Source organism: Hippoglossus hippoglossus, chromosome 21 (genome assembly GCF_009819705.1).
Source record: "Hippoglossus hippoglossus isolate fHipHip1 chromosome 21, fHipHip1.pri, whole genome shotgun sequence".
Lineage (NCBI taxonomy): Eukaryota > Metazoa > Chordata > Actinopteri > Pleuronectiformes > Pleuronectidae > Hippoglossus > Hippoglossus hippoglossus.
Window position 1 is genome coordinate 11,583,774 of NC_047171.1, and position 26,918 is coordinate 11,610,691.

At 42.9% G+C, this 26,918-nt stretch overlaps 2 protein-coding genes across 2 annotated transcripts in view; one reads left to right on the plus strand and one right to left on the minus strand.

Annotated features, from left to right (window-relative positions):
• Positions 1 to 26,918, plus strand: part of LOC117755203 (probable glycerol-3-phosphate dehydrogenase) — a 96,944-nt gene that overhangs the window by 60,439 nt on the left and 9,587 nt on the right. The window lies entirely within an intron of this gene.
• nr4a2a (nuclear receptor subfamily 4, group A, member 2a) lies at positions 16,514 to 22,353 on the minus strand. Its single transcript, XM_034574785.1, has 8 exons — positions 22,182 to 22,353; positions 21,564 to 21,665; positions 20,469 to 21,396; positions 19,874 to 20,003; positions 19,523 to 19,686; positions 18,929 to 19,131; positions 18,581 to 18,759; positions 16,514 to 18,449 (listed from the first exon to the last, which is right to left on the minus strand). The coding sequence occupies exons 3-8, from the start codon at positions 21,336 to 21,338 to the stop codon at positions 18,193 to 18,195; spliced, it is 1,803 nt and encodes a 600-aa protein (XP_034430676.1). The 5' UTR covers positions 21,339 to 21,396; positions 21,564 to 21,665; positions 22,182 to 22,353; the 3' UTR covers positions 16,514 to 18,192.

The following is a 26,918-nucleotide window of genomic DNA, read 5'->3' on the forward strand; positions in this document are numbered from 1 at the left end:
GACCAACAGACTGACATTGCCATCCCTGAAGTTGCGTTGATGGCTAAAAACAATTGCGTTGATGGCTAAAAACAATCTGGCTGTTCTGGAGCTTTCTATCATATCACATGATCTTCCTCAGCGGGTGCAGTTAACTGGTTGTTATGGAAATGTACGTTTTTTCCATCTGTATCGTTCTGATCACATTAACGACTTTTTGCAGTATCCCACGTGTTGCGGCAGGTCTGTGACTGCAGCCTGTAAATGGCAGCTCCCACTCCTCCTCTCTCCACTCAGACATGCAGCATCTCTTTGCCTCACCTGTGGGAGAGGCGGCACAGCTTCCCTCCGCTCATCTGTCCCAAATTCACATAGCCGGACCCCGTCTCCTGAGACCAGGCTCTCCATACCGCCAAATAGATTGGTCGCTGGAATTACACGATTGAGGTTTTTCCGAGCAAAGTATTACTCTGTTGTGTTGCAGAGACCCCGCACTGACCTGTGCATGGAGGCATACAAGGAGGAATTTTTACACTCAGTTCATAAGAGGCGTCACCGTAACGATTGGCTTGCAGTTTTTTCCCCTGTCCCTTTCGCCGGTATTAAACAGAGGAGAATGAGAGGTAGCTGGGTGGTGCGCTGACCTTAATCTGAAGGGTTGTGCTGTTATAAGCAGAGGTGAGTGTGGTCAGCTGTGCTATGCCAGGCCATTGTCAATCTATAACATGATGGCTCGAGAGTGGACACAGACTGAAGCGTTAGGTGTGCACGCCCCAACTGTAGTGTCTCACTTACTCCAGGAGTCCGATGTGGTTTGTCTCTTTCACAGAGAATACAGTGGTCCCGTTTGTTTTTAATAGGGACGCGTGAAAATGGTCTAAAAAAATGCGCAGAGCAGATATTACACAGGCAGCAATGTCACAGCCTGAGTGCATTTCTCATGCATTATCCCACATTATTAAAATACAGCAAACACAAAATAAGAGAGGAGGGCTGTATGTTGTGTGTTGTTTGATGTGTCTGATGTGATGTTTTGTGCAATCCGGCCTGTTTCACATTCTTATTCATGCGAGTGGATCAGCATATATACCATACATCAATAGAGTAAACACCGGCCAACACTTCCTGCCTCACCCCTGCAGACGACGCGGAATGTTCTAAAACAAACTCAAATGAATAAATAATATGTCAAGGAAGTGCTCATTCTCAGATCCATAAATTACCTCTGCAGGCCCCCACGCTGTCCTCCATGACACCGAGTGAGTGAGAGTCCTGCCTGTGATTGCGTCCCCTCTCCTCCTTATGCACCAGACTGACAAGCCCGTGTCGCAGAGACAAGCCCCTCGCCTCTAAGCGCTAATAGATGATTGGTGGCAGGATAGGAGGCTTCAGTTCTCCCTTTCATCCTTGCCTGCTTTTGACCTGGAGAGCCGGCAGTAATCGGCCCGGCAGAGGGGTAATCATTCCCTGTGTGCTGACTCTGATAAGTGGGAACACCTTCCCTCGGCAGCGGAGGGAGCTCCTGCGGCCTCCCCGGTTATCGCGCTCCCCGGCACCCCTTCAAGAGGCTGCATTGCCTCCTCTCCCAGGCTCAAAGGCTCCATCAACCGCGGCTCTCTGCTCGGCTTTCATCTGACAGAGCACATAAGCCGCTGAAAGGGAGGAAAAAATAGACTGGGTTCTATCTCTCAAACTGTGATCTTATGAATTCGATTTGGCCACTTTTAAAATGTAACTGCACAATTTGTTATTTTCTCCTGTTTCCCTTTCTCTGTTAATATCTGTGGCGATAAATTGCTTCGATTGACAGGCTCTTTTTTTTTCTGCTGTTGTTGTGTACTTGTGTATTTGTGATAAGGCTGCAAACCGTGGTCACCTGAAGGGGGGGGGGGGTGAGAAGTTATCTGAGGCTCGAGTGCTGCTGCTCAACACCTTTCATGTAAACCGCTGTGAAAATTGTTTGGCTTATTTTGTTGAGGAAAATCCCCGTGTTTTGCTTGATTACATTTTGTTATGGTTTTTCTCCCATTTTTCAGAGAACTTCTTAAGCCTGCCGAGATTACTGTTTAATAGGGATGATATTGTGCTGGCTTTATTGGCTATTTGCAGCTGCACCGCCGGCTCATTTAATAGCCCCGTTGGTTGTTAAAGGGATTACACAGCTGCCACACTCTGCTGTGTACAGTGGGCCTCTGGTGGGGAGAAAATACTACGGCCTGATGGAAAGACGGGACTGGGAAATAATTTTCTGTTGTTTTTTTCAGCTGTGTGTGATCATACATGCAAAGTTTGCCTGCCACATTCAAATTACCTGCTCGGCCCTTTGTGATCTGACTCTGATGATATCCCATTCCATATCTAAGTGACCTTTAGAAGGCCAGAGGCACTACCCAACATTGATTAAATAAATTGATCCCCATGCATTCAAAGGATATTAATTAGACATGGAAAACAAGTGAATGAACACAAATAGCTCTTAGTTTAAATGCAAAAGCAAATTAAACATTGAGGGAGAGGGGGGGGGGATGAGAAAGACCAGTGACATGTAAAGTCCTGAAGTTTCTTAATATGTGTTTAAAATGATGAGAAACTTCACTTTGTGGTTTGTGGACTGGTTATAAAATCATTTTTATCATAACATTGTTTTCCTGGGTTAATATGATCATTTCATGGCCTCATGTAAATTTGTTTTCATCATAGCTCTATTTTTTCCAAGGGAAAACAAATCAGCATTAATACTGATACATTATCTGCTTAAGATCAATACGCAGCCGGACTGAATGTGTCATCTTTGAACTAGCGTGCATGCTGAGACGTCGTACTTCTGTAGCCTGTGACTTGTCCGTGTCAGCAGCAGCTGCCAAATAGGTTTCAGTCGAGAGGGCAGAGTCATACAATATGTGCCAAAGCTAACAGCTGTTAACCACACAACCTGCAGGCTATGAACTGCAGCTCTGTCCATTGTCAGTCTCTGCACAGTTAAATATTCCAGGAGGAATTTGTTACTACAAGACCATACATAACGGGTGAAAACCCCTTACACCAATATTGCTCTCAAAATTGGCAGCATGAGAAGGAGGGACATGAGGGATGCTTGAGAGTGGTAACCTATCCCTCTCAGCCCCCTGGGAGCCACTTGGCCAGCTTTCATCCACATAATTATAATAAATTTGACATTTCATAGATAATATTGATTTCTTTATTTTAGCATTTCACCATAGGTGACAGTCTAGTGTCAAGAATGAAATTTCTATTGATCTTCTGCGCATTAATCCCTCATGTGTATGTGATCATTTTTATAAGACCTTTTACTGCACATAAATCAATATTTCATATTTCCAGCCATGCCAGAGGAGATGTCATATTTGTAAACTGTGTCTTGACACTAGCAATTCCTTTCTTGTTCAGCTGCAACTGTGCAAGACCAGTCAATTTGGGGTGGTGGGAGCAGAGGCGCGAGGGAGGAGGGGTGGAGAATTTGCAGTCTGCGGCTGGGGTCTGGCTGGGGAGGAGCTGAGCCCTTCCTCAGACACACACTGCAGCACTGATGATGAAATATCATTTTTAGAATTAATTAGCTTCCAAAGTGATGGGGGCTGTTAATAATGAATATAAACTGGCAAATCATTTCAAATTGATTGGCTCAGTGCTGAGAACAGGATATTGAACACTTCTTTAAATTGCCTGTTAATTTCTCTAATTTCTGGCCATATTTTTTAAAGAGTATGATTAAATCCCAACACAGTGCTAATGGAAACTCACTGTAGATCAGATTGTACTTAACTTTTGAGCGATGAGGGAGATTTTATGTGATTTTTGTTCCATACCTACATCTATAGGTGTGTACATTTTAGAACTAATCTTAAAAAATATAAGCATATGGAATATTTTAAACACACTATATCAATTTGCATGTGCTGCCTGTCCAGCGTCTTGGAAGTGTCAGAATGAGTAACATGCTTTCTGCGGTAATTTAAAATAAATTCTGCGTATACAGGAATTTTGCTCTGAGCTGCAGTATAACATGACAATAGCCATGGAGAATGCACAACTGTTTGGTGAAAAATATGATCACCTGAATGGTGCAGACACCTGACCTTTTCCCAGTCTCCCTTAACATGTCCCTTCCATACAATCAGTGTGAGAGCGCCGCACAAGAAAGGCCAGTCCATTAAGAGAATATGCTAATTTTGCCATCCACTCCTAATTGATGCCATTTTACCAAGTAAACAAGACTTCTGTCTACAATGGATGTGTTTCTGCCAGTTAAAAGGAAATTTCAGATCGGCTTTTTCCTGTAATTTCCACCCCGAGAGCTATTGGTGTGCCATTATTGCAAATTATAAGTCTCTCCTTTTGAAGAGAGGTGCTATTCTTGTCGTGTTTTTTTTCTCCCCCTCCTTAAAGGCCATCCACTATTTTTTGTCAGTCACTGGAGAATCTTCATTCACGTGAAAAGGTGTCAGTGCCTGACTGTTTGAGCACAATGACAGACACCCAGCAGAAGTGTGAGTGACTGCCTGACACCATAGAGGTTTGTCAATGATGTCAACGGCACTCTGGCAGCTAACGCCGTATTGTCCCGGACACTCTACAGGACAGCAACATAATATGGGACGCGGACGGGGGCGTGATGTGTTATCTCCACAACCTCTTTCCCATCGTTCAGGCCGTGACTGAAGGTCTGCGAGGATCCTCGATGCGGCGGGTTGCCTAGATTCATCTTCCCTGTCAGCCATGTAATGCTGTATGAGCTTGTTCCTCCATTCAAGTAATGCTGATGAATCTGCTGTCCAGGCGGCTGGCGCTCCACTTTGTTGAAACGGGGGGATAGACCCATCACAATGTACCTTTGGGTTTGACCATACGCGATCATTTCTCCCCATCTGCTGCCAAAGAGGCTCAAAGCGCGTGTGTGTGTGTGTAAGTGTGTGCATATGTGTGTGTGGGGGGAGGGCTACATGGCCGGGCAGGCGAGGTTGACTGGCACTCAGTGCTAAGCTGTCTCTCTGAGGAAAGGCCTGTTTAAAAGGCAGGAGCTGGCAGCGGAGCAGACCTCTCAGCTCCCTGTCTAAATACTGCCTCTGTGTGACTGACAGCAAAGCAACAGCACACTGGCATTCTCCTATCAGCCACTCAGCAACCCTTTAACAAAAACCACGGGATTTAACATAAAACTCCGAGCAGAGTGTCACCTAATGCAGCATTGCAGCCTTCACAGCCCTTTAAATTATTTAACATGACAAGCTGTCCTCTTGTTGCTGTTGGTGTGCAAGTGATATGACGCTGTCAGTACCACGACTTAATTGAGATGATTTGAATAATTTTCTACTTTGTGTAATTATAAAGTCATCCTCCACATGATAGTTTTTTATGTTCCTAATAATATGAGGTTATGAAGACTCTTTCATTGTTCTTTGAATCCTCTCTCCTGGAACCCTATTTGATTTATTGTTATTTGTTTAGAGTCTGACCTTTCTAAATTCAATTTTTAGATATATAAAATGTTCTTTTCCCATACAAGCTGGACAAACAAGAGTCATCAACAGGCAGAAAAAAGACATATCAAATGTTGCAAACGCTTAATAGCACAAAATTAACAATCTATGTGGTTTTGCTGGATTCAATTAGAGGGATATGATGCTATTTCATGATGCACTTAGAAATGACAAAGCACAGATATAAGTATTGATTTTTTGTATGTCCATAACCAGATAAACAATATGTATATCTAGGTATTTGCGGCACAAATTGAATCAAAATGCACATATTACATCGAGGACCCTTGTGGACTGACAGCAATTGAATTTGTCAGTCAAGAATTTGGTTAAAGAGTTAAAGACCTTTGAACCAGCAGTGGGCAAAACAATATGATCGTCCAGAGTAAGAGATATTTATGGCTTTGTTACTGTCCTCCTCCTTTTTTTATGTGAATCTCTCTTTCCATGCTCATTTTCACTCAGTTCTGCAGCGTGCATGTCTGCTCCTCTCCTCTATTTATATACATGTGCGGTTTTGTTTTGCATCTGTGCGTTTGTAGATGTGATCGTCATGCTTGTGTGTGTGTGTGTGTGTGTGTGTGAGAACATGTGCATGTGTGTCGGGGGCAAGTGTGAAGAAGATTGTCTCCAAAGAGGCAGCAGAGGGAACGGTAGCTATGTTTGTGGATTAATAACTATTAATTCTCCTTTTGACTGTAATTGATGCTTAAATCTGCGCTCCCCCTCCCCCTCTCGGCAGACCTCTTGTCCCCCCGTCAATTCTGTCCTTCTAATAAGGGCATTATTCCAAGGGATTTCATGCATTCTGGTAAATCAAATTAGAAGGCCGGTGACTTAGATAGATTGCAGCGAGTAATTAGAGAATCCTCAATGCCTTCCTCGCTGCCACTCATTTACAAGAGTCTGCTCTCTACCTATCTGTGCCCAGCATGAGGCGGTGTGGGTTTGCATCACTTTCCCCCTCTTAAAATTCCTTCCTTATGTCACTGGAGAGACAGATCCCAGACCATACCTTGTCACCGGAGCTCGCGCACCGCACAACGGACAGCGCAGTGGGACAGCCATTAATTGGAGCAACTTGGGTTGGTAAGTACCCACGTGTGTGTCAGTGACATGCGGGAACAAGGAGATGGGCTGACACATGGAGACAGGGGACACCCTGGGCTGGGCTGCCACCACCCCCACTCCTCGCCCCTACCTACACACACATATACAGACGCACCTTCACATGCCCCCTCCTCTGCCCCCTGCACACTCTCCTTGCCCTCTGGAAACAACACCATGTTCTTGATACGGAGTCAGTGGTCACTATCCATGTCAGAGGAGCAGCCCGGTTCACACGCCGCAAATGTTGTGTGTGCTTCTGTGATTGTGTGTGTGGAGAATTAATACAGTAATTGTTTTGGTTTTAAAGATTCCCATTTGTAGATTGCTACTGTTATAAAAAAAATTACATAGACTTTTGAAAAAGAAAACAATATTTACTATATTTACTAATCATTTTAGTTACCTGAACTTTAATTGAGTGTTTCTATTTCATTCTATTTCAGACTTCCTCTACATTACATTAAATTAAATGTACTTTTTACTTCATTTATTTGAGTACAAGATTTGTAGCTAATTAAGATTTTACTTACAAAATGCATAATGACATCATGAGGTGCGACGCAGTTTTAAGGTTAAACTATGTAACTCAAAAAATAACATTGTTGGACCAACTTAAAAAATAACTTAAATTGGTAATCGACATGAATTAAGATTGTTAGATGCAAATTTAAAGTTAAACTAACACAATTGCCAACTTTAATTTGAAAGAACTTAATTAATTTGCATTGAATTGAAGTTGTTATCTGATTTTCTTAATTCAGTGTATTTCCACTAGCTACAACAAATATGATGCTACTGATACATCCAGTCTCATTGATTATGACAGTACAATGCTCACTTAGACATTTTCTGCTTTTTTAATACGTCTATCATTGATACTTGATACTTTACATTTTTTAACACTCATGATATCACTACAGTCGAGATCCATACATTTTTTCCCTGGGAAACCAGTTGAAATGTCAAAAGAAAATGCATCTCGTAATGTTAAAGAAAGTGATACAAAATTCCCTGTATCCGACCCCTGATCTGAATCTGCACTAAATTTAAATGGTTTCTTCCACATCTTTCCACATAATGTCCTGGTTGCTGTTCAGTAGTTATTGTGCAATCTGGTTTACAAACCAACCAACAAATAAATAGGCAGTGATGAAAACATAACCTCCTTGGTGGTAATAATAATAATAAATCTACTTGATAATTTCAGGGCAGGAGTTTTCATTACATTTTAAAATGTCATTTTAAATACTATTAGGAGGCCTTTTTTTTAAGTAGCTGAATGCTTGCAATTGAAAGCGTAAGAAAGAGGAATCACTCAGCGGAGAGGAGCGTCTGTCTACCTCACAATCATCCTACAGTCCAAAGTCCTGACAGCGGCACTCCTTCCTGATCTACCGTACCCCTCCGTGGCATTTTTCTTCCTTTCTTTTCCACTTCCCCTGCCCCCCTATCACAAAGCAGCCTGACAGAGTTCACTTTTCTCCTTTAAGAGGATGAATGAAGATAAAAAGCAAAGCAAAATGGAGCACGAGAGGCATCACTTGCTGTGATTCATGATGGCTGGGAGTTTGGCGCTCCTTTCTGCAGCCCTGACTGTTTGGCTGGCTGGCTGCTCGCCTCCCCGCCTGCCTCTTCTAATGGAGAGCCGCAGTCTGCTCGCAGTCACACCGTCAAGCCATCAGGAATGGCTGATTATGGTGCTAAATATTGATCTCTGCCTCACATGTGTCAAAATTCCCCCCACCCTTTAATTAGAATTTCCCCTCCGCGCCATACAGGAACTAACTGAATATATTAGAGGACTTCATGAGGAGGAGGGGAGTGCAGCTAGTGGGGCATAATTGTGACCTCTTGTCTTGCCTCTTCCCTCCTGAGTTTTGAGATGACTCCCAGCCTGTCTAATGCTCCCGGCCTCTGTGATAATCAGACTTATTTTCCCCATCTTATCACAGGATGATTGGCCTGGCTCCCCTCTTCTCTGTTCCCCTCTTCCCTCTGTCTCGTCCCTTCTTTCACAACGTCTCCTTCCCTCTGCACCTTGTCCTGTCCAGCTGTTTCTTTCTTCTCGCTTTTGCATGGGCTGTTTGAGAGGGCTGTCTTATAAAATGCAATTGTGTTTGAAGGTCCAGTGTGTAAGATTTAGGTGAAAGGAATCTATTGGCAGATATTGAATATAAAATAATCCTAGTGATGTTTTCACGAATGTTTAATCATCTAAATTGTAAGAATTGTTGTTTTCTTTACCCTAGAATGGGCCCTTTATATTTAAATACTTTATATTTACATCAGGAACGAGGCTGCCATGTTTTTTACAGGAGCCAAGACTGGACAAACTAAACACCCTTTTGAGTTTTTATGAAAACTAAAGGCTACCCCAGGTTCTCTTTCAGGTTTGGAAGGGGAGGGTGAGGTGAGGGGTATTCAGCTGCAACATGCAACTTCACCACTAGATGTCACTAAATTCTACACACTGAACCTTTAAACACTGCACTCCTATAACATTTGGGACTCACAATGAACCGTTAAAAAAAAGAAATCTCAAAATTGATGCAGTAGAGTCGGAGATATTGCAACTTTTTTTATTCCATGCATTCTCCTTCCTTGTGCACGGTGCCTACCCACAATACAACTTTGCTACATCAGTTCTGTTGGCGATACGGGTTGGTTTTGCTAGTAGCAGCTAATGTAGCCTCAAGCCGCTGTAGCTCAGGCAGAGATGAGGAGCAGGCTTGGAGTTATCGGACCTAGCCAACTTTGACTCAAGTGATATCACTCGAGGCAGGTTAGCAGATTTTACACAGCGCCCTCTAGGGACACTGATGACTTTTTAAAAAAAATGTCACATGTGCAGTTGTCCTCATCAAGACGTGTAAGCAGACGAGACAGACGAGCACATACAGTCAGTTGTCAAGCAGCTTATTATGACCGTTAGTTATGTTTTATTGCTCAGGCGCCCTTTAGTGGCCACAGGTGACATTGTATAGTGAAACAAAGTCAGCGTTAGGAGAAGGTCTGGAAAAAGAATTTTCACACAAACCAATACATGTATCTTTGTATGTATCTCTGTGTTTCACAGTATAAGAGAAAACACCCTGAGATCAGATCACAGTGTTAAAATCCCAAACCCATCCGTTAGTCACTGTTAACATCAGATTTTTGAAAATGTCCTTTCCTGCAGGTCTGATCATTTATTTTTCTTATCTCACTGCACTGTCATATGTTTTTACTGTTCAATAATACATTTATTTTTCACTGCGGGTGGCTGTGCTCAGTTGTCACCCCTTCCCAGGTTTCAGAGACCTCACTCATCACCTTCTTCTCCAGCTCTTAATTCCACCCTTTCCCCGACTCTCTTTTCTCTCTGCCCTCCGCCCCTCCTCTCGTCCCTCTCTCTCCCATACTTTTGGTATAGGAGGCGCTGGTCGTTATTAAAGGACGGCGGCAGGCTCGCCGCCAGTTGCATTCTGGCGAGAGTCAAGTGCCACAAGGTGCCTTTTTCTATTTGTTTGTTTCATGCTACACTGCACCAGCCACTGACCTGTGCTAGCCATGTCAAGCAAAGAGGGAGGCAGGTTCATCCAATCAAAGAGCGGCTGAAAATTAACACTGATCTTTCCATTGCTGAAGAGGGACTGTGGCAAAAGGCAATTTCATGACCATGGGGTGGACTCCGATCTTTTTTTTTTACACTTTTATTGATCATTATATATTTTTTGTATCTGTTTACACACAAGATTCATTAAATGTTTACACCACAGACATCAGGTTTGTGTTATAAATCACAAAACATATTCCAAATCCTTTGTTGAACAAGTTATTTAATCTCAAAAGCTGATTTTTGAATCTCACTCTTGAAATATGATTTTTTTTTAATACCTGATTTTTTTTCACAGTGAATTCAATCGGACCCCCTGCAATTCACTACATGCAATATTCATAGTTGATCCATTGACTGCTATTCAAGCGGGAACTATTTGAAGAGGGAAAGTTCATGTGCATTTTTGATGGATTGTGCATGTCTTCCCCTACTCTATATGGATAGAGAGCTTGTTTGAAGGTCAGTGATTCTCTTCTGTCAGAGTCTTCCCTCCACACTCCTTTTTGGTCGGGAAGAATATCTCCGGTCTTCACTCCATATTTCTCGAGTGCTTCTAGGATGACTAGGTTGGATGACCTTGAATCCTGGTGGAGATGAATCTCTTTGAGTCTCCACTCTGTCCTTTTCTCTGGGAACTCTGTCGTGAAGAAAGACAATGACCTTCTCCCATCGAGCTTCTCATGTAAAATATCTACTTTTCCCGGCTCGCAACCTTTTCATGTCTTTGATATTTTATGTTTTTCCACTGTATGTGTTGAAGTACATTTACCTTCAACGCAACCTCGATAGTCAAGTTGCCTTTGATTTCTTCCTCCGTTTTGTCTGACAAGTTGCAATGTTTAATGCTGTTTGTCAATTGTCTCTGTGTGTGCATTAAGAAAAGAGGGTCAATATTTAGAGGCGTGGTCATTTCGGCGTGTGCATACCTTGAGGTAACGTGTCGGCACAAGGGCTTGAACAAGGGTTGAGTGGATCTTGAGAGTTGGCAGGTGCATTATTGCAGCAGGCTCTGCTTATAGCTTGACATGTGTGTGCTGCTAATCTCCCAGTGATATGACAAAGCTGTGTGGGAGTCTGGGCTGGATCGCTTCTGTCTGTTGTGACACACACACACACACACATCATAACCCCTCCCCCCTTCCCTTTTGTCCAACACACACACACACACACACACACACACACCATATTCCCCTCTTGACCTTTCAAGTATTCCACCACTTTACCATCTACCTGAACCCCCTCCCTGTAAATGTGTACTTACATGTGCTGTGGTAGATTTGTAAAACCATCACTGCATGCATCTGTTTGTGGTGTAAGTAAATGTATGTATCCATGCACACACAGAAATCCATGCAAACCAGAGAAGAGACCTGTGCATGTTTACAAGTGTGAATGCAGGTCTTAAAGACAACGTGGTGAATGCTGGCTTAAAAGGTTTGATCCTTATTTTTTTATATATACGTACTTGTTAAATTAAAAAGAAATCGTTTTTGCCTTTTTGCAAAAAAAGGTCTTTCAATTTGGAGAAGCTACATTTCTCTGGGTCTGCTTGTTTAATCCAAGGGTTACACTGCAGCTTGGTACACATAAGAAATTGTTTTGTTGTCGATAATTTTGCTGTTTGGTTCTATGGTTGTCCAAATGAAACACACAACTTCTGGCGTTTCTCTATATTTCTCATCTAATAAAAGTATCATTGTAATTTCTATTTAATTCCTTGGAAATATTTAATTTAAATTTGGTGCATGTATCAGACCATTATTTAGAGAGCAGACATGATTTGAGAGGAGAGACAGAGAGAGATGGGTGAACGATATGCAACACTGTCCCCAGGTGGAATCAACCCAGGGACGTTTTCGATCGCGTGGCAAATGCCTTCATCTGCTCGGTTACCGGGGCGCGCATGTACCTGCTTTTTAATGTGGATTGCAGATGATAGAAGACCACGCATACACACACACATACACATGATTTGACTCCCAGACATGAACAGATTACATGTGCATGGGTGTGTTATTTTATATGTTTCACTTCACATGGAGCAGCGGCACAAACCATAACACAGGACGAGGGCATATTCATGTGGGAACCGAGCCAGTGCATCTGACCATGTTGACATTTTACACACCGACACTGACGAGGGGACGGTTTGCATCTCCTGCACTCGGTCACATTGTCACTGTGGAAAGTGTAATTGGAGGGAGGATAAAACAAAAAGCAGGTAATGATCAGCATTTTTAGACTAAAGGGATTTAAATCGTAGTAATTCCACAAAATATTTCAAATCTGGTAATAAATCCATATACGTGTAAGGTTGGTGTGATAACATTATGTAGATGAGATTGTCATGAGCCTTGTTGTTGGTTGGTGATACCCCACGTGCGTCATCAAAACCACATCCTTCTCCCCGTGTGTTTTTACAGTTTGCTCCTCGGTCTCCTCGAGCTTCGCCCCAGAGACCTAATGCATCATTTGAGGCTCATACAATTCATTGCTTCCCAAGCCACTGGCTCCTACCAGCCTGATGGAGGCATTTTGCACCACTCAGAAACACGCACCGTGTGTCTGATCCCTTCCTCCTTAATATGTCCTCTATTACCATCAGGCATTTATGCCTGTTTTTTCTACTCCAGTAACCACTGAGCACCGGCTTCATTAAAACTAATTGAATCGGAAACACGTCTGCCCGAGGAAACATTAACTCTTTCTATAAAGGAAATTTCCGATTTCATTTTGTCAATAAGGTCAAAGGACTGAGCCCATGTGTTCAATACTGATACATGCAATGCCCATAAACTCAAACTGTACGGCTATTTAATTTAGATAGATAGAGCATCTATCAAGAGCCAATGTGCTATTTGAACTCTTGTGTTTTCTCCTGATTATATGATAAATATATGATGTTTTTTTTCATGGAAATAAACAGTTTTGTGCAGAAACCTGCAGAGGTCCCTCTCTGTCGTCGTCCCGTCAGAGTCATTGCATTATTAATTTCTTGTGGTTAGCATAATTGAGTGTTGGTACAATAATGGTTTTCACTGACCACACTTGAAACAATAATTTGATGGCATCTGTCAGAAATCAATGTGCGATAGCAGAGCACACACAGCTGTTTAATACGAAGTAAATATTTATGAGTGATCTGACTGGGAATCAAGTTCAGTCAATCTTCTTTGAGAGGATCTGTGCGAATGATTAACCTCATTTTACTGGTGCTGTCTCCACTGGTAATGGCCATTAGAGCTAAGAAGGAGTGAGGCCTTTGATTTTTGGCTCCTCATCATTCACAGCTTGTCGCATCCCTTCATCCTTCATACATGGCTGCTGAATTGATTGTCTGTTTAGTCCTATGAATGATAAAGCCGCTCTGGGCCACAGGCTGAGCGCGGGACAGACACGGCTCGCTTCCATCTATATGCAAGGTGGATTTCTTCTCCCGCCTCGCCGCTCGGAAATCAGCTTTTTGCATTATTTATTGGACGATCATCACCATTTCAATATGGTAAATCAAATAGTCACAGTAATACAACTATAGACAGTCGTATCCAAAGGGCCATCATTCCGCTCATTACTCATTCATTTTGTTTAGGGCTATGGTCGGCGGGATTCGTAAGTTGTGTAATCAACGTGTTATAGTGCCGGCTCGCCCAGCAGCAGCCCGCCTGAGCCGAGGGGAAAGGTAACATGAAAAGAAGTCTAAATGTGGGAATGTGCACGGAGTGAATGACAAGCAGAAGAATTATAGAAAGCTGTGGAGACAGGTGGGATGTAACCTCGACGGTGAAGAGCAACATGACAACCAGAGTCAATCGGCATACTTAACACTCAGACGAGATCTTTAAATTGCTTTGATTTTAAAGAAAGACGGGTAATAAGGAGGACGATTTGCGTTTCTACTCGTATATTTCTATTTCAGGTCTTGCTGACAAGTTTTCTTATAACATCCTGGTGTCACAGTAACTTCTAATGTACCATATAGGCTTGATTTTATCCAAGTCGGAGAAAACTCCATAATGTTCTTTAGAGATTCTCAGTGTCACCAAGTCAACATGTTTGGACAAAGTAGCACAGAAGTTTGCAGCATGTGTATTCCACATCCATATTCTTCCACTGGCTGCCACTGCACTCTTTGCTGCTGCATTTAAAAAACACATTTCTCCTCTTTGTAAATGTAACTTGGGTTTGAGCAGCTGTGAGGTTCCCTCTCCAGATGCCTACCAAGTTCTTGCATGGTGCAAAGGTGAAAGGGTCAATTCCTCTTCAGACACAAGAATCGGATGAAGCAAAGGCCGAGCTTATCTTCCCACTTCACACATCAGACCTCCACACTAAACCTAAGTCGTGGCCAACACGGCAAAAACAATCACGATGTTGCATAGCCCTCAAAATACTGCCCTCATTCCGTTTTGCTGTTGGGGACTGGCTGCTGTCTGTTAATGTTAATGGTCGCCTCACACGTCCTCCTGCAGACGGTCACCACACTGAACGCAGCTACAACACTCCTCTCCTCAAATCCTCCACACACACACGAACCTGTCAGATTGCATCACAGAATTAGACAAAAGTGCAACAATGTGCAGCTGTGCATGCAACACAATCCATGACAGTCACAGTGTGCGGCATGCATCTAATAGCGGCCACCTACTGTGGACGTGGAGGAGCGTTCTCTGAAGCTTACATGGGCTCAGTCTTATAATTTGATGCCTTTTTCTCACTTTGTGCACAAGCACTTAGCAGCAGCCTGGCGAGGGGCCACCTTCACCTGCATGGCGCCGGTTTGTTGCCCTCCATCCAGGAGCTGAAGTCAAGAATTATTCCTTTTTCTTTTCCTTTTTCTTCTTCTCGCCCTACTAACGCCGACACCATCGCGACTAACCTTCTGCGGCTGTCGAGTGTGGGGAGAAAATGAAGCTGTGGGCTCTTAATGAATTTAGACTCCAAGTCCTCCAGCACATATAATCATGCACAAACACTGACAGAAGTCTCAGCTGCACGTGTCATGTTTTATTGTGTGGAGATAGACATGTTTAAAAACCTAACTGTACTTTGAGTCAATAGAGGGAACTTGTGACATGGTAATGCACCCCTTTCAGCAGATCTGCTAAATGTCAGCAAACTGGTTCTGAATGTAATCCCAATTTGCCTTGGAATTAGCGCTGTACACGTGACGATCTAATTATTTAGACAATTCGCTGCCTGTCGCTAATATCTCGCAAAATAAGCTGTTCCCTTCATCTCGATCATGTGATAAATGTTGGAGGAGAGGAGTCCCAGACATGCCTCGGAGCCTGGCCTCACTTCTCCCCCCTGACAGACGAGAGGAAAGGCTTTGTGACAGCCGCACTGCTGCACTTGGCGCAGGCCCATCACCGCCTCTCCGTGCGCACTTTCACTCCTGCAGTCACCGGCAGATTTGGTGCGCAGCAACATCTCAGAGTGTCTTAAATCGTCGTTGCACGGGGACAATAAGTAAATGGGATTAAAGTATATGAAGTAGGACTTATTCTTTGTATTTATTTATGTGTTACCTGGCTGTAACCTGTGTGATTTAATGGCCGGGGAAGCGGGAGGAGAAGCTGCAGAAAATCAGAGGACTCCCCCGGGGAGGTTTGTGGGAGGTTGACGGTAACAGGCTTACTATTAAAGTACAATAAAACAAAGCAGGTTACTGCTTCTTTTCATCAGACCCCGGCGCCGGTAATAAATGTTTAATTTTAGACAGAAAAAGGCGCATTGTATGTGCACATCGTCTTGTTTCCTCTTGTTCACTGCAAATGCACAATTACGCAGACAAGTGCACGTTATGAAGCTGTGCCACCTGTGCACAACCCGGTCTCACGTCGCACAAGAAACTTATCTGTACCATGAATTTATAATTTTCTGCTCATTTATAACGACAGGCTGCAGGTATTTTTTCATTTGAATATGAATAAAAGTGTAAACTAGTTTAGTTTTGCTTCGGGTCTGACTTCTCTGCAGGGTTGTGCAGTTATATCCTAAATAAGGCGTTTTGAAACAGTGCAATAATATATATATAAAAGTGGAAACGGCACGTTTAATCCATCTGAATTATAAAATCCGACGTTCTCTTTTTTTAATGCTCGTCCAAGAGAATAAAATCCACTGTGTGTGGGATCCAAACGAAATATGAAGATTCCTATATTTAATCCGTTGTAACCTTTTCATTTGTCAAACACAAACAGACGTTGCAAAATGAAAGAGATTTTAACAGCCAGGGGTGGACTAATAAAAGCGTCTTCTCTTTTTGTACATTGTTGAAATATTATGAATATAGACAGGCATGCAGTGGAAACAACTTTGAGCTGCTCAACAGATTAAAAGTGATTTAAATGTAATTTTGATGATTGAAATATTCACACAGCACTGTGCTAAAATAAATGGTCAAATATAATAGAAATGTGCATTTAGACAGAATCATAATCTTAAAATAGAGCATGAGTAGGCCTGCGCATTATTTGCAACATATTTATAGTCTTTAGAGGCAAAAACGTACTTTAGGTATTTAAAATAAATACCTCTTGATAATTTAAGATTTAAATAGAGCAAGGTTTAGTAAAAGAAAATAATCTATTAATTTGTAAGTGTTTTGCGCACACAGGCCTGTAGGTGCTGATACTGAGAAAGTAAAGGAGTTTAAGTTCGACAGTAATATCTCATTTCTTACCTCAATGTTTAAAGGGTAAATTGATTAATCAGAGAAACTATTTAGCAAAGAATTGATTTAAAAGTTTTATTTGTAAACATTAAATATTTCTTTCTCTCTAAAGTTTTTTTTTTTTTTTTTTAATTCGGCACCAAATGCGTTACAGAAGTTGTCAGTAGGTACATCATGATGTCAAAAAAGATGCGGGCCTATAGATCACACACTCATGAACCTCTGGATAGAAGATGGTCAAGTTTTTGTCCCTCCATTTTTTTCCAAACGTGTTAAATCATAACTACCTCAACGTTTATAAAGACATAAAACAACAGACAACGTGCTCAGCAATGAAACTCGGATGGTTTGGAGTCGTTTAAATTGCACCATGCTATAGTGTAGCTCTTGGCAATAGAAATAATAAATATATAGAAACGTTTATATTCAACAGCAACAATACTTACAGCACATACAAACAAGGAATGTCTGACAGTTTTACAAACACCATGGGTCCCTCATTGTTCTATACAGATGAGATATTTTTCCACATATGCGTAATACATAAAAGGAGTGCCATAACTACGAATCTGTATCAAATCTAGCAGACTACATAGTGTCCGGTATATATTATATATAGACATCACCTCAGCAAGTGCCTATAAAAGAAAGAAAAGAAAATGGGGGGGGAGAGAGAAAAAGAAAGTAAACTAGAACATGCGTTGTCTTTTCTGGATACTTTTTGGGATCCTGTCAGAAACACATAGGCACGAGTCAGAAAAAAGAAAATGAAATTTTTTTTTTTTCATTATAACAAACTTTGTACACGTTATAAACCGATGCATTGGAGGCATCACATAATCTATCGTAATATACAGTGAGTGTGCGTGTGTGCGCGTGTGTGTGCGTGTGTGTGGTCATATATATATATATATATATGTATATAAATATATATAAATGGAATATATTACATCTGAGTATGCTGAATCAGTGGAGCCGATTGTTAAATAAACAGTAAGTGATTGTAAAACTGGATTAACTTTGTTGACAGTTTGTTTTTGTTCACTGGAGAGAAAAAACAAAAAATATCCCCACTCGTTTGGCACAACAGAAAAAAAAAAACTATTGTCAGAGAATTAAAAGGCCTACACAGCAATCACACGTTCTGCCTCTTTATCTTTTGTCTTCTTCATGAAACATAACGGGGTAGTGTTGTTCTATTCGCCTACGGAGCTTGCAGATATTTCCCGAAATAATAATAACACCGTTTAAAAATCTGCCACGTCTGACTCGAAACAGTGTCTTTTTTTTTGGAAGTTCTTTGAGGTCTCAGCCCACCGTGGAGTCGGGGCTCAGAAAGGCAGGGTGTCGAGGAAAAGTTTGTCAATTATTGCTGGCGGAGGGACTAGGTCTTCTAGTTTTAGGTAAAAGATACGCTGCAGACCTTGGGTACATAGTGTGCGCAGTTCGGGGAGCTTCCCCAAGAGTTTTGACAAGTAGTTGGGACGATTCAATCCACCGCCACTGAACGTCACTTGGTCTTTTAGGCAGTTGACGATCTTGTTTTGGAGATCCTCGACTCTCTTGGGTTCCTTGAGCCCGTGTCGTTCTGGAATATAAACATACAAAAGAAGAAATTAGATGGAGGAATTGTTTCCCATGCATCAACTGTCTGTCTGTGCTGCATCGCATTGTTTCACGCCGGCGGTTTCCACAGGCGCAGCAGCCGCCTTTACGCACCTGTTACCATGGCCAGAGCTGCGATGCAGGAGAAGGCTGAGATGTCTATGTTCATGCTGTGTAAGTTTGAGGAAAACTCCACGATGGCGTCCACCCACTCTCCAAATCCACGGACGCACTGTAGCCTGTGTAACACAACTCCATTACAAAAAATAAGCTTGCCTTCCACTGGGTTGGACCTGCAATTAATAAGAAAACGACATTAATTACGCTCGGAAATAAATGGGAATTTAAGAGCCGTCTAATTATTGAGCAGCTAATAAAAGCCAAAGCACTGAAGCTTGAAGGGGGAGCTGATGATTATCTAAAAGCCCCGGTTGTTTTGTTTGGTACAATTACGCTGCTCACCTGTACGCCAGCCGCAGGACAAAAAGTTCGAGGAATGCGGACTCGAAGAGCAGATCTTGATCTTGCTTCGGTAAATCACAGAAGCCAGGGATCTTCTCCGCCCAGCCCCGGATGATCTCCATGGAGCCCGTCAGGAGATCGTAGAACTGTTGGATGTGCTGAGTGTTGTCTCCAGTCATTTGGTAGTCAGGGTTTGCCTGGAACTGGAATTTAATTTAAACAGCGCCTTAATGAGGTCCTTTAAAATATATAATCCGTGAAATTGCAAATGCCCATTTCCAAGAGAGGGAGAGAGAAAAGGAGAGCGTCCTCTTTTTTTTTTACTGTTAAATTCATGTCTTCTTTTTATTAACTTCTCCAATTCAGTGCAATTTACTTTGGAAAAAAATATGCCACATTAAAAGCCCAGACAAAGTTAGGAATTCAGCGATTTATTCCAGCAAACTTTCAAAGCAATAAATTGTCATCTAAAGCAGGAGGAAATTAAAAATCTCCATCTTGTTGAGCTTTCTGTTTCAGCCACTATCCTTTTTTTTCTTCCTCTCTTCCTTTTATGCGTGTGTTTTATTTCTAGAACTGTGGATCTTTACTCACTCGTGAATAGTCCAAAGCAGACATGGAGGGGTTGGAGTCCACATGGGCCCTGACGAGTGCGCTTATGAGGCTCACAGGCGGCGAGGGTGGTGAGGGCTCCTGGGGACTTTTGGGTTTGGACGGTAGGCGTCCTCTCCGACCTTTGAGATTATCCGTTCGGACAACTGCGTTTGGAAAAACACATGTCATATGTATAAGTCAAATGTATGCATCCCATATTGTCGTGCGTAAAAGTTTAAATGTGGATTAGATAACATTCCAACGCTCAATTACGCACAAGAATTCCCTGTGTGTCAGTGAGGAAACATCAACCACAAGTCTAAAATAATTGAATGCATGGCTTAAACATACCTTCTCTCACCATTCCGACGACCATGCACTTCTGGAAACGGCAGAACTGGCAACGATTTCTTCGGCGTTTGTCAACAGGACAGTTTTTATTTGCTAAACACACATATTTTGCATTTTTCTGGACGGTGCGCTGGAAGAAAAAAAAAGAAGAAAAACACATGTCACTCTGCAGGCCTATTTCTAAAGCCATACAACATGTGGTACATGGACTGTGCATGTTTGCTGCAGACGGAGAACAGATGAAAACGATATAATATCTGTCTCATCTCCTGTGCGAACCAACAAGAGGGAATAGACTTGTCAGAAAAATACATATCCGTGTTCTGTCATATTTTACTTGCACCTCTGAGATCTGTGTGTGGACGAGGATAATTGTGACGTATAGATATTTAATAGGTACAAATTAAGCTGGTGCTGGAAGATTCATGTTGTAACTCGCAGTGAAAATGTGATCATGACAAATGTTTTGGCTGCACCATTATTATTTTATAAGGGAATTGGACAGTTGTTTTTTTTCTCAGGACGCAGTGCATGAGGGGCATCTTTCATTTAAACACACTAATGGTGATTCATGATTTCTGTCATGTGAGCCCACCTTGAAAAATCCTTTGCAGCCCTCGCAGGTTCTCACTCCATAATGCTGGCAGGCTGCGTTGTCCCCACACACCGCACACAGACCTTCGTTTGACGGAGATCCTCGGGACGGGGGCGATGGCATTTGGCTGTCCACCAGCTGGTGCCCGTGTCCGAGCTGCAGGGAGTGAGGAAAGGCCAGGCCCGCCTGTTTCCGTATGGCACTGGGCACCGCGAAGCTCTGGCCGTCCAGGCCCCGGTGCCCGCCCTGGTTGTCGTGGTTCATGGAGACGTGCAGCGGGCCGTCGAACCGCATCTGACAGCTGGAGACGGGGGTACCGGGCGGGGACTGCTTGAAGGAGAAGAGCGAAAGCCTCGACACCGGATTCTTGCGTTGGTCTATCATGTGAGATGTGGCCGCAACATAGTTCTGGTGGAAACTGTGGAGGGAGCCCGGGTCCTCCCACATGTGATTAGGTTGAACTGGGAAGTTTGGTGTGCTCGGGGCATGAGGCGAGGGGGGTTTGAAATACATAGGCCCAGAGTGAGCCATCATTTCCTCTGACTGAGGTTGCAGGTGGCCCTGCTGATGGTAGTTGTGCATCTGGACGTCCTCCACCTTGATGGAGGACTGCTCTCCAGAGTGGGGCATCTGATACAGACAGGGCGGTTTAACGTCGTAACCGGTGTTATAGTTGTCCATGAATGTACTGAAACTCGGGAGTGAAGTGGTGGCTGTGATCTCGGTGTTGGTCAAGTCCATGCTAAACTTAACAAACTCGGGTGTTAGGAAGTCGCAGCTGTACTCTCCTGCCGGGTGGTAGCTGTAGCTCTGGGAAGCAGGACTCGCTCCTTGAGGTGATGATCCATACTGAGCCTGGACGCAGGGCATGGCTGAAAACCAAACCGGGAAATCCACACGGTCAGAATTTCTCCAGTAAATCTTCGAACTGTGAATACAAAAAGTTTTACACTTCGGTTAATTTCATCTCATTTCACTCAGAACAAAAAAAAAAACTGTATGAACAGCACTCGAGCATTGTCATCTTAAGATAAAACAGCATTAAACATTTATACTGTGTGTATTAAGTATTTGTAAATAATTGTCATATCATACCTCAAGTCTCCTGACAGTTTTTCGGTGACACTTGAAATGGATAATGTCAGGAGTTGTGTGGGTGTCCGGATTCAGAAAGGCGGCTCTGTTCTGGATCGTCCCCTAATAAAACACACAACTCTGACATTTACTATACATTGTTAAAAATTAAAAAATATCTAAAAAGAATGACCACAAGATTTCCACTTGTAAATTACGCACAAACTAAAGCAGATTTCTTATTACGCACAGGATTTTGGAAATTTCCGTTAAAAATGATTTAATAGATTCGGACAAAATACGCTCATATAGAAACTGAACAGCATAGGTTGTCTTTTTATTTTATCCCTATTGTGTGGAATATTTGTTCTGGATGAACAGATCAACTTCGCGCAGTGGACAACTTGTCTGCAAAGGATGCAATTCCTGGTGAGGCATCGGTCACATCAACAGATCGGAACCACTGTGAGAAAGATTCAGTTTTGTATCATTTCAATGTATGAGGGGGGGGGGGGGGGGGGGGAGTGAATCCAAGAAATAAAGAAAGAAAAGATCCAAATGGCTGAAAGAAAAATCTGTGCAAGTAAAGCGCACACGCAGATTATGTTGCAAAGGGAAGAGATGAGAGTGAAATCTTACCTCTTTCACATCAGGATCGTGGCTTTCAATCCATGCGATAAGCATGTAGAGGGTATTCATCAATTTCGGTAAAGGCTCCAAACCATGAGCGTCGGATACCCAACAAAGCCAAGGCAGGCAAAACCGTGTGACTCCGCGCACTGACAGCAACACGAGCTTCGACTACCCAGTCTGGCCAATGTGGCTTTGTTTATGTGAGCTCTGGATGCCGTGGCCCACGTGTTTCACGGCGCGACGTCATCCGCGTCGGCAGAGACACAGACCAATCCGAACGGGAACTTTCTCAAGCCCCATTTTTTTTTTCTTATCCGGCGAGTGTGTTTGGCTTGTGATGTGTGTTGTATGTTGCTTCCCACATGGACATTAGCAGAGATGTAGTGGAGGGTAAACCCGCCTAAAGTCTGTTCAGACACATATGTGTTTGCCGGGGACTTAAATCAGGCTTGTTTCAAGATGGCATTAATCTATGGGATGTGATTTCATGGCTTTTTTTTGTAATCACAGCTCTGCGAAGTAGATCATGCAGAATTGGGATAATCTGGTAATTTCTGCTTCTCTTTATACTGGTGGACATTTTTACTTCATGTTGTGAACTTTTCACCATTTTGTCACCACCTTTCTCTGGCACAACCATCTCTTGGTTGCAGCAGCCAATATTTATGAAATTATCTCACTGGTCTAAAAACACATCTAAAAAGTGAGAAACATCTCAACTGACTAGTATCTAGATAGTTTATTCCCTTATTGTGGTGAATTGACTGTAAACGCTAGTGTACGCTGGCACATGTGGGTTATGTCACAATGAGGCTTATATGCCAGATTCACTACACTCATATGAAACAGGCCTAATGAAGCGGGGGGGGGTAAATATTATTCTTCTGACAGGATTTTGGTTATTCAATTGTGTTCCAAATTTAGATCTCAGATGGGGTGGGGTCTTGCCTATTCATAGAGCTGGTGTATGGTGTATGTGAGCTGCTGAAGGAGGAAGGTGGGGGGGGGGGGGGGGGGGGGGGGGGGGTAATTAGTGTCATTGGGGTGGTGGTTGTGTGTGTGTGTATGGGGGACGGGGGAGCTCGCAGAATGGAGAGTGACGCAGAAAAACGCTCAAAGTGACGCAGTCGCCAAAATAATCTTTGGGGCCTTATTGTTCCGCAGCGACGGAATGGGCCGATCTCAGAATAATCTTACACCAACACCTTGTAGCCAATCGCGATGGCCTACGTCCCCCCCCCCCCCCCCCCCCCCCCCCCCCCCCCCCCCCCCCCCCCCCCCCTCCGTTAACATATTGGCCCGGGCAGCAAGCCAAAGGAGAGGGCACATACATGTGGTGCACATGGGTACACCTGCGCGTAAAAGCAGCCAGAATCACATGTGGCAGCAGCACCATGTGTTATTTCTACGGGACTGGTTCTTTATTATAAGAGCAACGGAGCAGCCACCACTCTCTGTGTTTTCTTTTTTTGTTTTGACTGTACTCAGAGCACACAAGGACAGAGTGTGCACAGGGGGAGGGAGGGAGGGAGGGAGGGGATGCACTATATCTGTATATTATGGTTGCTCTCACCTCTAGAGGACACTATTGTTCACCAGCCATACATCAAGCAGCCCCTGTTTCTTACAATTAACCTTCTTAATTAGCCTAACCCCATTAAGGCAGTGTGGTCACGCCCAGTCGTTTCGAGGTGCGCATCGTGGCAGGATTTGTAAATTACATGTTCCACTCGTCATACTGGGAATATTCAGAAGAAAAGGACTGTTGTAAAAGTTGTGGTGTGTTTCTTTTTAAGTTGTAATTACCTTGAAAACACCTCCCCCTTTATTGTAACACACTTCACTTGCATCTTTTACAGGAGATTTCGAGTTTGACACGTGCGTAAAACCTCTGCACTGTGCGCTAAAATCTCACATGGCGTACATCTGCATAACAAACTCAAACTGTGCTGTCAGAAAACACCGCTGCCGCATGGCCACGACTGTCTGTGTGTATTTACTGTTATCCATTCACCATTTAGAATTACAATTAAAACACAATTAACAGTTTAATTGGCCATTTTACCGAAGAATAATTAACTTCCCATTTATGTGCGCAATTAATTGACAGTCATTTGAAAGAGAGCAGCCATAGTTTTTAATCACACACACAAGTTATTTCCTGGGAGTGTATTCTTTTTTTACTTTGAGGAGATGTTTACTGACAGTATTGCGCGCGACCATGTGCGCGCGTGTATGTGCGTGTGTGGGAGAGAGAGAGAGAGAGAGGAGGCAGTGCATGCTTTTACATCGGCTCACGTGTTGAAGTTCACTTCAGGTAGCTACAATCCGGGAATGTACAGGAAATGCACATTATTAATGGAAAAGGCACTGTCCTCATCTCTAAGTCTCAGGATGTCCACTGACTCACAGGTTGAGGTGAGAGCATGAAACTAAACGTGGTCATCCACCATTAACCACATGTTCTGATTTGCCTCCAGATAGTAACTTGACTGCATGTTTATTTATCACTTCAAAAAAATATCTGCACTTATGTCTGCAGCCTCGATTCTGCAAGTGGTGCACAGATTCTGGTCCTCCATTAACTCCACTTAACCTCTGACCCACATGTAATAGTCAAGTCTTCTACTTAATCTGGATACAAAGAAATCCATTAGTCTCAGACAATGATGCAGCTGTAGCCAATCTGTGTGTGCTGCATCCTAACTTCTCAACATGTTCTGTGGTTAACTCTATACAGTTATTGCTGTATAGAGTTATTCATGTTTGCGGAGCGTGACTGAAAATGGCAATTCATGAGTATTCAGATACTCTGCAGATAAAACTATCAGTGCTGCATTTGAGTAAAGATATGAGTGTGATAAGATACAAAATGGTCTCTGTAGTGTTACTCAAGATACTCAAGTACTATATTTAAGTAATGTCAGAGGGAAATATTGTAAACAATGACATGTGACATATTGAGCATTATGGTATTAGCACCATTGTGATCAACTGCAGCATCAGAATACTGCTTTCCTGTTTGTGCATTAGTGATAATCCAATAATATACAATGTCATAATTTGAATAGCAATGTAGTCTACCCACCCCTCATCTGCCCCAGTGTCACCGGATTGGCTCCAGACCCTCGCAACCCTCAAGGATAAGCACTATAGCTAACTGTTTCTGGTCCAGGTCGTGCACTAAATAGTAAACAAGACAGGTTTTATATCATCTGTGTGTCTTCATGTATTTAAGCTATTACCATGGTTTGCATGCCAGACTGTACTTGTGAAGAAACTTGCGGAGTGAGAAGACCAACATTGTGGCTGATTGGTGTAAATACATCACAGCAGGGAGAATGTGTTTTACTAAAATTCTTCAAAGGCCTAATTTTGGATCCACATGTTACTTTACATAGTTTCATTTACACTTTTTTTCTGAAACTGGAGAAATCATGTTGGGAGTTGTTCCAACCCTGCTTTAATTGTAGGTGGTTTGTGAAACCCGGTGGCCACTCGCTCCCACAAACCTCATTTCATTTCCAAGCACCAGCAGGTATCAAACTTTCTGGGAATTGAACAGCCCGACCCTGAAGGCATCCCTTTGCTCAGTGTCTTCTTTCCATTTCTAGATTCCCACTTTACAAGCTTAAATGTCTACTTAATATGCTTTAATGCCTGCTCTTTAGAGCCAGGGAGCACTTCATCACTTTTATACACCTTTATATAACACACTGTTAACTAGCAATGCCTTATGGAACAGCTTGTCTTGCAGCTGGAAGGCGCCTCCATGGCATGATGGAGGTACCTGTCCACCATTCACAATGAGACAGTAAAATGGGAATGGAGGCCTCTGCATACTGCTGCCGTCTATATCAGTCAACGATGAATATTCATGAATCACGGTGTCATGACATGCTCTGTAATTGGCAGCAACATTAGCAATGACACTGCTGGTATCAAGTCCCTGCATATTCATGTGGTGGGGCAATATTTTCTCGCGGTGCTGTTTTTTTCCCACTTCTTCTTTCTTCTCGCTCCTCCTGAAAGTGAAAATGTATTCTGAAGCTGCAGGTGTCCTTGATGCCACAATCAATTGCTGGCTGGATTGTGCCCCGGTGAAAATCAGACAAACCATTAGTTTCTGTGTCATTCTCTTTTGATTAATAACATATCTGAATTATAAAAGGCTGACATGGACGCCAAAGAGTGTGAAGTGCATCTCTTTGTAATAGTTATGAATGTGGCGCTTAAGGACTCTTAAATATCTGTTCTTTGGCTACGGTGGGCTTTTATTGGTCACTTATAAATGTATTGATTTAATTTAGTAATAGGCTTAGATTATTTCATTTTGAATGTGCTTGTTTGTCTCTTATCTAAGTTGTTCGAGGTGTGAGTAGATTTCGCAGCTACAGACGTGGTGGAGAGCGTGGCAGATTTTCTTTTTGTGCTGGAATTTGCTGAAACTCCATTTCGGCCGCTCTAAAGTGTCCTAGAATGGGTAATGAGGGAATTGGATGAAGCTTTGCCTAAGCTGCAAAGCTTTCTCCTCAAAGCAGCTTGATGGGAGGATTTTTCCTCCTTGAGGCTTCAGTCTCGTGCAGCGCAACATCTGAGCTGTGGTGTGAGGAGGTTGTCCTGAGCTCTACACCAGAAGTGGAGGGCGCATAGAGATGGTAGCATTGTTTACACCGGAGTGAATTTCAAATAGGCACAGCAGTAGATGTGTTTCTAGTATTCAGATCCTTTACGTTAAGATAT